Genomic DNA, 12,062 nt, shown 5'->3' with positions numbered 1-12,062 from the left:
GATCGAATCCCGATGAGGTGGATTTTTTCAATTTACCTAATCCTTCCAGCCGCACTATGGCCCTGGGGTCGACTCAGCCTCTAACAGGAATGAGTACCAGGAATATTCCTGGGGGCAAAGGGCGGCCGGCGCGTAAGGCTGACAGCCATAACGCCATCTATGAGCCGATTATCTAGAAAATGTGGAAGCCTCAACATCTCACAACCCTAGGGGCCTCCACGGCCTGTTACAGGGATACCTTTACTTACTTATTTTACTTATTCTTTGTATTATTCGTATGCCTCGGTCGTTTCCGGCTGTTCTATGTACATAATTTGTAACGATCTTTAATTTGCAGTTACTGGGTTTATTTGGGGTTTGAGTTTGGCGAGATGCAGCTGTTTGTCTAAGCATGTTGTGTAGCTGGTTCGACGAATTAATGTGCTGTATTTATCATCGAAATGCTGACTCTGACTGCTTGGATAATTTTGCATTTAAATCCCTCCATGGTGTTGGGAACTGCTCTGTTGCTTTATAAATTCATCACACCAGATCGATCGTTGGATTGACCACATTCCTTCGTCATCACATTGTATAGTCATTGCCACTTCTGAGCTTTTCGCAAATGATTTCGATGATGATTTTCAACCAGGATACGAAAACTGTTCTCGACTTTTTTAATTCAGTGGAAGATAATGATGTTTTTCCCCGTATGTAATACAGTGGTCTAGTGGTCAGAGTTCGTGGCTACAGATCCAGAGGTCCCCGGTTCGATTCCTGGCGCTACCAGATTTTCTGAGAAGTAGTGGGTCTGGAACGGGGTCCACTCAGCCTCGTGAGGATAATTGAGGAACTATTTGAAGGAAATAGCGGCACCGGTGTAGAAAACCGTAATTAAGGGCCGTGGGGATTCGTTGCGCTGACCACGCGACACCCTCTATCCGCTAAAGTTGGCACTAACTTCGCTGACAAGGGGCTGTCGCTCGGCCGATATAGTTCGCTTGCTGACTCAAGTCACGTAGTTTAGTTTATATTCTCGATTTAACGGACTAATTTGGGGGAGGAGGAGGTGTCCAATATCTCCGAATGTCCGTTAAATCCACATATTTGTAAAATGGCGTCTGCATGAAACCAGAAATAGAACGATCTATGTACTCGTACTAAGTAAGAACGCAGCACTACTTACGGAGTCCACATACACGGCATGTGAACTAGGCTCTTACTGCTAAGTACCGAAGAATTTTGTCCATTAAATCGAGTATTTACTGTAGTGTCACTTCAGCTTCATAATCATTGATTCGGATATATATAGGTCAGGCGTTTAGTCCTCCGGTTTCTCCCACGGCGACTTGGGTTCTGTCTAGGTTCAGGTCACTAGGAATTTGTGGTGGACGAAGTGGCACTTAAGTGCTTTTAAATAAAGTGACAGTATTGTGAAAGAAACTGTAGTGGGTTATTTATTCCATCTTTAATACTTTGACGTCCTCCGTGTAATTTGAGAATTTTCCTCCAGGTGGCATCTGTAATGTGGATCTCTAATTTTATCCAGGTTCGTAATATGGACACATGCGACAATCCTATGTGTAATGTATGAGTGAATTTGTTTCTAGTGTATGCTTCTGGCGGGCATGTTACGTATGTTGTGTCACACGGCAGTTAAGATGTTAAATTATGTGATTTATCACGAAGTAAATTCCCTTTACAGAATGTGTCCAGCCAGTAGAAGCTGTCCCTCTTGCTTCTAGCGAATATTTCTCTCTCGTTGCGATTCGTGTTGTTTTGAAAATTTGGTGTGTGGGAGATTTTCCTGAGTTGCCTAATTAGAGTAGTGGGGTTCCAGTTGCTCGCGGTTCAAGGTGCGTTGCTCATCTTGCTTTCAACTTATACGTGTAAGCCACGTGGTGCATTCAACACCTCTTTGCTCTTACATCGTCTTACTAGTTACTACAGTCCGTTTGGGTCCGTTCTCTACCGCCTCAAGGTCCATGAGCGTTTGTATAATTGTGAAGAAACGAAATGAAGCCGTGTACTGGACCGCACACGTTTTCCAGAGGCGTCGGTCGCTATTGTACATATGTACAGGGGATGGACAAAATATGGAAACACCTCGTGAAATGCATGCCTGAATTGAAATGTTTATTTTAGCGACGTTTGTAGGTCGCGCTGTCGTATCTGCCCAACACCACTACCTGTACAACCTCCGCAATACATTGCAAGCTTCATTTGTTGTCAAGACAGTGTTCTGTGCAATTTTTTATGCATCACATCAGAGCTAACAATTCGAACGCGGGCAAATTGTTGGAGCCCATATGGTGGGCGCTTCCGTAACCAAGGTAGCCGAGGTTTTTGGTGTTTCACGAGGCACAGTATCCAAGATTATGACCGCATACAGGAGGACTGAAAAAATCGCATCCGATAAACACCAGCGTGGACGGAAATGTGTGTTGAGTGATCAAGACAGACGAACATTGCGTAGGATTGTGACGAAAAATAAGAAGACTACAGCTGCAAAAGTGACTGCTGAACTGAATGTCACGCTCACAAACCCTGTCAGCACCAAAACAGTATGAAGGGAACTCCACAAGCAGGGTATTTCTGGACGAGCTGCAATTCCAAAGCCACTCATCAGTGATCAAAATGCCACTAAGAGGACAGTGTGGTGCCGAAGTCATAAAACCTGGACTATGGAGCAATGGAAGACGGTCATTTGGTCGGATGAGTCCACCTTCACAGTGTTTCCGACTTCTGGCCGAGTTTACGTCTGGAGAACGCCATCCCAAGCTTACGATCCAGATTGTTTGTTGCCAAGAGTGAAACATGGCGGGGATTCGATCATGGTATGGGCAGCCATATCGTGGTATTCCGTCGGACCCATCATTAACCTGCAAGGTCACGTCCCTGCCAACGACTATGTGACCATTTTGGGCGACCAGGTCCATCCCATGGTGCAAACTTTGTTCCCTAATGGTGATGCCATTTACCAAGCCAACAATGCCTTTGTTCACATAGCTCACATCGTCCAGGACTGGTTTTCTGAGAAGGAATATGAAGTGTCACGTCTGCCATGACCCCCACAATCGCCAGATATCAATATTATTGAGCCTTTGTCGTCTGTTTTGGAGAGCAATCTGCGTGCGCGCTATCCACCTCCATCATCGATAACAGAACTTACCATGTTTTTCAGGAAGAATGGTACAGGATTCCCTTGCAAATCATACAAGATCTCTATTTATCCATTCCAAGGAGACTGCAAGCAGTTCTGCAAGCCAGAGGTTGTCCTACACCATATTAGTCACGGTAATGTGTTTTTTGTTGGGTGTTTCCATATTTTTGTCCATCCCCTTTAGTTGACCTTGTTTCTCATTTATTTCGGATACAAATATATTCTTGAGAATCGCATCGCACTACATATATCACTGTGCAGGATCAAAACATTTCTCTTGTATTTCATTATAAGTGTCTGAAATAAAGATTATAGATTTTAATGAGTTATGCTAGTATATCTTGTGACGTTTTGTACGACGATCCGTTTTTTACTAAGATCGCTGACGTTGAACTTTTTGTAAAGTAAGGATTATTATACTGGACCGCTAGAAGCCAAAAAAAAAAAATAAATTCACCATAGTTTTGATCCATACGTACGAAATTTAATCAGAATGTTTTCGGAAATGCGCGCGGACGGTCGGACGGACGCAGCTGTAGTTGACACTGTTTGTGGAGAGGACGCATTCTGTTTCGTGATAGTTGTATAATGAGTAAGATAAGTCTTCTGCGACGTGGACTGACGCTTTCTTTTCAGAGGGTGAATGAGAAGAGGGTTAAGAAATTCCCTCACTGAACAGGTTGGTCTAGAGGTAACTCTCTAACCTTGTATTCGGTAGGTACTTGGTTCGAATCTCGGTCGAGATACCCGCTGTATGACTGAGGTTTTTCGTGGTTTTTTCCTCAGTCCCTGTATGCGGATTGTTGGGCAGTACCTCAGACCACCACTTTTACCTCCATATCCTTTCCGATTCATCAGTCATCCCATCATTCTCAACGCGTCACCAAATAACCCACGAAGACTAAGAAAAATAATTTTCCCGCGTTTTCCTCATCTGAAAGTTCATTGTAGTAGAGGAGTATAACTGGCTAATACCCCGGCATGTTTCAGAGTCCATCATCGTGGAGTGTACATATTAAGAGGAAACTTTACAATTTACTTACATAAAAGCGAGGATACTTAAATAGAAGCCATGAGTTTCTATAAAATATTACAACCAAATTTACGTTCAGATTCGCCGATGTTGCTCTTCATTGAATTCTGTGATCATGGTTGAGCTGTTGTTTCTGTTCTTTCGTGCTCATTTTTCAAGTGTGTAAAAGAAGTTCCTTGGCCTAGTTCTGGTCCCCTGTGGTCAGTGTTGGACTATTTAGATATTGGTGATGTGTATATGTTGTATTGTTTAAATAGTGGTGGTTTGTAGCCTTTTATGAGCCTCGTGAGACCGAAATATGGTGGGATATTAACTGCACCAGAAACAAACAGATGTACTTAGATGATGAGGATAGCGTAGTCGGTATAGCGACTGACTACAGGCTGCATGACCGAGGGATCGAAGTTTGACTCCCATCAGGGTCAATAATTTTCTCTTCTCCACTTCGTCCAGACCGGCTCTGGGGTCCACAGAACCTACCCACTGGGTACCGGAGACGCTCTCCCCAGGGGTAAAGTGGCCGGGGCGTGAAGCTGACCACTCACCTCCAGCTAGTGCCGACGTCAAGAAAATGTGGGTTTATATATCCACTCCCCCACACGCCTTCATGGCGTAGTGCTTAATTATTTGAGCACAAGGAAAACTGTACCTTTTACTTACATTGTTTACATCTGTCCGATTTTGAAAGACAAGGTGAATGAATATTAAGTTCTGCTGTCCTCTCACCTGTGCTTCAGGAGTTCTCTGGTTTGTCGAAACAGTCCATCTCAGTATACGACGATCTCTCTTTGTCAGTGTTGATTTTCGCCCACTGTTCCTCTTCGCTGACGTTCCCTTCTCATGATTCGTGTATGCAGACATAATCTCTACATACACGAATCATGAGAAGGGAACTGAGATGGACTGTTTCGACAAACCAGAGCACTCTTGAAGCACAGGTGATAGGACAGCAGAACTTTACATTTATCTTGACTACCTTGTTTACACAAAAACTGTCTGACGTGAGCTTCACAAATCCGACATCCACGGTAGGGCTGCAATTGATAAACTTCTGATTACTGAAAGTAATGCTCAGAAGCGTAAACGATGGTGTCACGACCATGAAACCTGGACATCAGACAACTGGAAACGCACGCGTGATACGGTCAGATGAGTCGTCCTTCACGCCGTTCCCCTACGTCAGGAAGAGTATAGGTTTGGAGAACACCCACGGAAGCCAAAAATTCGGAGTGCCTGGTTCGAACAACGAAACAAGGGGCGGGTTCTATGATGGTTTGGGCAGCAATATCTTGGAATTCTGTTGGCAAAATTACTGCAAGGGAGTACATGGATAGGTTGGGTATTCAGGTGCATCCCATGATCGAGACTTTATTTCCGAACAACGATACAATTTCCAAGACGATCACATAGCTAGAACTGTTCAGTCGTAGTTTGAAGAGCAATAAGGTGAAATTAAACATCTTCCCTGGCCAGAAAAATCGCCGAATTTGAACATAATTGAACCACTCTGATCAGTTTTGTAGACTAGAGTGAGGAACAGATTCCCACCTCAAGCATCTCTAAAGGAACTTGAAGTTGTTCTTCAAGAAGAATGGTATGAAATTCCTCTAGAGTGTTCGAAACTTGTGCGAGTCCATTCCAAGAAGGGCTCTGGCTGTATTGAAGACAAAAGGTGGTCCAACACTAAAATAATAAAGAAATGTGTGCAGTATCTGTAGTGTTTCCATAATTTTGTCCAGCCCCTACATATTGTCACGTGAGAAGTGTGACTGTAGGCTGAGTTTGAATTGGTAGTCGGATTTATTGAACTCTTAAACAATTCATGACTACGCTTTGTAATTCACTGTTACACACGCAGCAGTGTCCACAGTCACCACTGCCGTTGCTTGGTAGCAGCTTCACCAGTGGACAGTCCCCTTCCTCTGGGTTCCCGAACTGTCCCTGACCTCAGCTAATAGCTTATAACAGCAACGGCTGAAACGGCTGAACCCCAACAGTTCTCTGACTGCAACTGCTAACTGGTTCTGCTTATAACATCTCGGCACATACCGCGTAGAAAACATGTTTTCCATTATTGCTGTAGTCTCTTGTTGTGGAAAATGCTTGTTTGCGCACCCGTTACTTAGCAATGCCTGTTGTATAGTTGTTTGTTTCGCGGTCGTTGTCTAGCAACGGGTCTACATGCCACAATTTATATATAATTGTGTGTGTGTGTATATATATATATATATCGCAAAAAATGAACTCTAGCAAAGGTTCATTATAGTGTTCACAAAAGCCCATCACTGACTCGTCGTTGAGCCATATGAGTCCTGACCACTTTAATCTCCTGATTTAGGCTTGGATCGATCATGTGATCTGTTCCGTTCGGTTTCCCGACTGTTTTTTTTTATTCATTAACATCATCTTCATGGATTAGACCATGCTTGGTCTGTTCCGTCCTCTTGAAGAATATGTTGGTCCTTCCATCTAAACTGTGGGGGTCCTCTGTTTCGTTATTATATCTATTATAAATATTGAGTAGTTATTCCCTAATTTTAGTAATATTATTTGGTCCTTCCATGCGTAGTGTGCTACGCTCCTCACATAATTCATCTCTGCAGTTTCAGTTTTTGCTTCCTGGTTTTCTCTGGTCACAGTTTCGGATCCATGTATAAAGTATTGGTACCACAATAGCTCTATAAAATCTTTCCTGTGTTTCTTTCCTTGTCTTGTTATTAGGTTTTATTATTATGCTGCACATTTGATTAAATCTGTTAATTTTTATATCTAAATCTTTGTTGTTTGTTACTGTAATTATATACCTACCTACTTACTTACTTATGGAGCTGAGCCCTTCTCGTAGAGAAGCCAAATCTGCAGCTACTCAAGAATTTCCCAGCAGTTTATGGAACTCGAAGGTTCATCACCGTGTTCACAAGGGCCCTCCACTGGTCCCTATCCAGAGCCAGATCAATCCAATCCATACCATCCCCTCTCTCTAAGATCCATTTTAAGCATATTATCCATTTCTTATTTTCTTATATACCCTGTGTGTGTGTGTTGCATGGTCCACCTATCTTCTCCTTGATTTGGCCATCCCAATAATATATTGCGAAGAGTACAAATTGTGCAGTTCCTTATTATGAAATTCTGTTTACTTCTGTTCCATCCTTTTCACTCCAATTCTCAGCTATATTTTAGTGAACCATTATTTTTGGCACAAAGACAAGCGCCGTGTTATGTTGACATTTTGTTTATACTGGTTACACACTTAAGTTCATGTCGTTAGCTTGAGAACAATACGCTGATGCAGTATAAGCATTGAATACAAAATGCGTTTGCGCCTGTATGGGTGAACCGCTTCCCCAATTCAGCAGACCTAATGACGCGTTAGATGCGTAATCGAAGATGACGTTGGGAAGTGTCGCCGGTGCCGAGACACTCAGTTGTTACAAGCATGCGAGGTTGAGCGTGAGCGTGAGCGTCAGCATGAGCAGGGAGGGCGTAAGTCATGGTGATGGGGAGGTTTCTACGTATTGGAGCTGCTGGTCACTGCAACATTTTGTGCAGCATGCAGGTAGTGAGTGGGCCGACCAAGATCCCAAGTAAGTGTACCGGAAGTTGGTGTCGCATTTTTCCTCGTGTTTCCCTGGAGTTAATATCAACCTGTTTCTTTTTGTTGAGTTACCATCGTGTTTATTTCATGCTTTTATTACAACATGCATCACATATTGTTTTGTGTTATGTGCGTTTCTAGAAGCAAGTAGTATTTAGTTGTATAATGATTTAGTATGATTACAGTGCAGCTGTGTATTAGGAACGAAGTGCTGTGCTGAATAATAATGACGTTCATTTAGGTCTCCGAGATTATGTAACTCTTTTTGGTATTATTTAAATGTGAAGACTCAGAGTTGATCTTAGGATTGTGCAACAGCAGTAGTGTCTATCTAGTTTGTTTGTGGATCACATTTCCTGCATGTGGCACATTTTGATTGACGTGGATCTTCGTCATAACACCATTAGACTCTTACAAGTAAGAGCTAGGGTAGCTCATTTTGCATAGCAACTAGGCTGTGGCTTGTACGATTAAATAATTTAGTTTCGACTCCTGGCACGGTCAAGTTTTCCCTTCTCATCAGCGTGCAGACGGGCTCTGGGGCCCAATCCGTACCGGAAGCGTTTTTCCTCAGGGTTAATGTGGTCAAGGCATGAAGTTGACTCACTTCTATCTGGTTCCTGGGTTAAATATCCGTGAAGCTGTACCTTCTCTCCCCTATATCTCTTCATAAGGAAGAATTTTCTTTAGCCGTGGAAGTGATCACCGTTGGATATTATTACATCGGAATCTGTAATTGGTTGTCATTTCTTTTGAAAATAGTGTTTCGTAACAAACGGGGAGTTCAAGACTGTGAACTGTCAACACGTTCTCCATGACAAAAGAAAAGAGCGGATAAGAAGGTAAGCTGAAAATAGCCGAACTCAAACTGCAGACTTTGTGCATGGTATGTGTTTTTGGATCATGAGCTTAGGAGGCATGTTGAGGAAAGTGGTCGTGGACTACAAGGCAGTATCTCGGAATTCACTTTGGTTGATTTGTGCGTGAATTGCTTAATGGTGATTTTGGACTGCATATTTCATATGGAGTGGGATCCGGGATAGCGTAGTCGGCATAGCGGCTGGCTACGGTCTGGATGACAGAGGCGCTGGAGTTCGAGCCCCCGTGGGGTCAAGAATTTTCTCTTCTCCACGTCATCCAGGCCGTCTCAGGGGTCCACCCAACCTCCTATACAATGAGTACCGGAGGCTTTTCCCCCCGAGGTAAAGCGGCAGGGGGGTGAAGTAGACCACTTACCTCCAGCTAGTGCCGAGGTAAAGAAAATGTGAATCTATACATCCACTCCCCTGTACGCCTTCATCGCGTAGTGCTTAATTAGTAAAGCACAAGGACAACTTTACCGTTACCTTACTTCATTTTTTTCCCCTTGGCACTACAGCCCCAGCGGGCCTAGGCCTACCTCCATGAACTTCTCCGTTCACTTCGGTTTTTCTAGATCTTAGACATTCGGTAGGACTCCTTGGGCGGGTGATCAGCTCGTCCCAAGGCCTCTACCTGTACACAAACACAGAAAAACGCACACAAACATCCATGCCCTGAGTGGGATTCGAACCCACGATCCCGGCTTCCGAGCGAGCGAAGACATTGCACTCCTTAGACCGCTCGGCTACCGTGACTACCGGCCACCTTACTTCATAGGGAAGAATTATTGCAAATTGTGAAAGACTGCTGAATCAGTTGTATATTTTAAATCAATGAATCATTTGAATGAATGTACGGAAATTCAAGTACTGTATTTATTATCTTCGCTGTGCGTGCTATGTGACCCGGCCCCGAAAGTTCCACCTGACTAACACAGGGACGTCGGTAATCTGGATTTTGCTTCCGTTTAGCCGAAAACTAGTAGAGAAACCGTAAACAGTATCCCGTCTACTTTCCGAACATTTACGAAAATGGGGGGTATCTTATAATGAAACGCTTAAAAATTGCTCCACACCTCAACTGCCTATTGACGAAGTGATAAAACCTACTTAATCCCAAGCATCCTAAGAAGCGTCCTGGCAGGAGATGGCTTTACATTGCATAATAAAATAGACCAAATGGAGTGGCTTGCCCATTTCTGAAACTTGTTATGGAATTTTTATTTTATGGGGAACAGTAAATGGCACATAGTTTCTGCGCCGCATTTTGAAATAAATGCGTCAAACTTCTCACTTTATGAAAATGAAAAATATGCAGTGTTTGGCAAGTGATTCCTTCATGTTAGCTTTACTTTCCACAATAAGAAGACACGTGTGTTCGAAGAACGGCTGGCATCCTGGTACGTTTCCCTGTATGTCTTTACCGAGAATTATCATATTTCTAAGACCTATAGTACCTTAGCAGCATAAAGCCCTTCGAAATTCCAGCACAAAATTGCTAAAACAGACTTCGTCTAAAATATATAATATGAATACTGAAAGTCGTGGAAAGGCTGCTACGTACTTTATACTGATATACTGACTTTATGGGAGAATAAGCGACACTACGCGGTGTAGCTGTCTGGAGTAAGCGTCATCGGCAGAGGCTGTCTATAAGAAACAAACTTTCACAAAAGTATCTAACGTACTTTCAAATGGGGCAGTCAACACAGCAAGAACAGTAATACTCAGAGAGACAAAATAGATACTAACGTATCAACATTTATTTGTGCAGTTCTTATTGTGACATGTTTCGACCTTTATTTTTAGACGATTCTCAGGCAATACGCAACCAATAGCGTTAAGTCCGTGAACGTAAATATTGATCCATATATTAATAGAGATTAAATTATTAAGGCGCGTCCACATTACTCGTGCTCGTGCGTCAGAAGCTTACTGCTGCCGGAAAATCAGGATCTGGAGCTGACGAAGTGGACGCCCAAACTGATTTGCATACAAAGCCGTAGCATTTCTTCACAACAGATATCAGCTCCAGATCCTGATTTCCCGGCAGCAGTAAGCTCCTGACGCCTGAGCACGAGTAATGTGGACGCGCCTTTAGAATTTCGATTTATACAATTAAAGTTACAAGTTGCGAGTAGAAAGTTTAAAAATATTAAAGGTGTCAAAATAGGTTATGCGGCTGCTAATTATTGATCTGCTCTGTTTCGTTGTGCTCGAGATGTCCGAACTGCTAGTGATGGGGGTGTTGGTGTGTGTTGGGGTCCTTCTCAGTATTTTAAATCGTGTTTGATTTACACTCTCTTTGCTGTGTGAGGTCTGTCTGCGTTGTTTTGGGTAGGAATCCCGTTCCAATAGGTTTTGTGCGGTATTGGGTACTTCGTGGCTATTGTGCTGTGTGTGTGTGTGTGTGTTTGTGTGTGTGTGTAAGTCCCCGTAGTGATGACAGTAATACCGTGGCAAGTGGCCGCGCCATAGCTCAAGCGGTTAGTCGCTGGCTTCCCACCGCGGCGGCCCGGGTTCGATCCCGGGTCTGGTCAAGTGAGATTTGTGGTGGACAAAGTGGCGCTGGGGTAGGTTTTCTCCAAGTACTTCGGTTTCCCCTGCCAATCTTCATTCCACCAGTTGCTCCACAATCACCCTCACCTATCATCTGGGGCTGGTACAATAGGCCAGAAGTGGCCGCAGTACAAGGGACTTAGTCCCACCCCACTAGCAATAAAAAATACATCTAACGTATCCATATCTTCAACTGGCAGTAGAGCTACATAACGGTGATTCGCCGCGAAACAGCAGATACACGTACATTTGTGTTAGAACTTGACTGACAGTAACGTTTCACAGTTGAGTGTGTTTTGGCCCTAAGATAAAATAAAGGCCGATTTTCATTACTGGCCATTATTTCGACACTGCTACCATCCGCTTAAACTTTCCCAGTGTCCATTTTGTAATCGTTCCTGTATTTATTCGCAGGCGCAGATTTTTTAATGATCTGAAATTAAAGTGAATTTTTCCTGAGCATTTTCTGGCACAGCCGTTTTAAAGTTACTGGTCGAGCCGGAGGAGGCTGTTGCCGTTTAAATGGTACATAATACATCCTGTAGTCGTGTTTTTTTTATTTTACTGTTAATGGACAGTATCAATAAATTAGGTTTATGAAATGTAGCGATATACTGTGTGTGTTATATATAACGAAACACTACAGATACTGTGCACATTTCTTTATTAATATGGCGTTGGACAATCTTTTGCCTTCAATACAACCGGAGACTTTCTTGGAATGGACTCGCACAACTTTTGAACACACTCTAGCGGAATTTTATACAATTCTTCTAGCACAGTCGGCATAGCGACTGGCTACGGGCTGGACGACCGAGGAGTCGGAGTTCGAGTCCCGGTAGGGTCAAGAGTTTTATCCACGTCGTCGAG

The 12,062-nt window shown here is 43.3% G+C and overlaps 1 protein-coding gene across 6 annotated transcripts in view; it reads left to right on the top strand.

Annotated features, from left to right (window-relative positions):
* The window catches only part of LOC111872707 (protein similar), a 201,192-nt gene that overhangs the window by 61,657 nt on the left and 127,473 nt on the right, over window positions 1-12,062 (top strand). For 3 of the 6 annotated variants that reach the window (XM_023866859.2, XM_023866857.2, XM_023866856.2), the window contains exon 1: window positions 7,615-7,762. The exons of 1 other annotated variant lie outside the window; for it this stretch is intronic. In XM_023866859.2, the coding sequence (XP_023722627.1) occupies window positions 7,647-7,762 (116 nt within the window). In that variant the 5' untranslated portion in view covers window positions 7,615-7,646. Of the gene's footprint in view, window positions 1-7,614; window positions 7,763-8,270; window positions 8,616-12,062 lie in introns of those variants that run through there. 2 more of the 6 variants (XM_023866858.2, XM_033754804.1) reach the window with 2 other exon arrangements.

This window comes from Cryptotermes secundus, unplaced genomic scaffold (genome assembly GCF_002891405.2).
Source record: "Cryptotermes secundus unplaced genomic scaffold, Csec_1.0 scaffold374, whole genome shotgun sequence".
Classification (NCBI taxonomy): domain Eukaryota; kingdom Metazoa; phylum Arthropoda; class Insecta; order Blattodea; family Kalotermitidae; genus Cryptotermes; species Cryptotermes secundus.
Note: the sequence above shows the minus strand (reverse complement) of the source record. Positions and strands in the feature narration are given on the sequence as shown.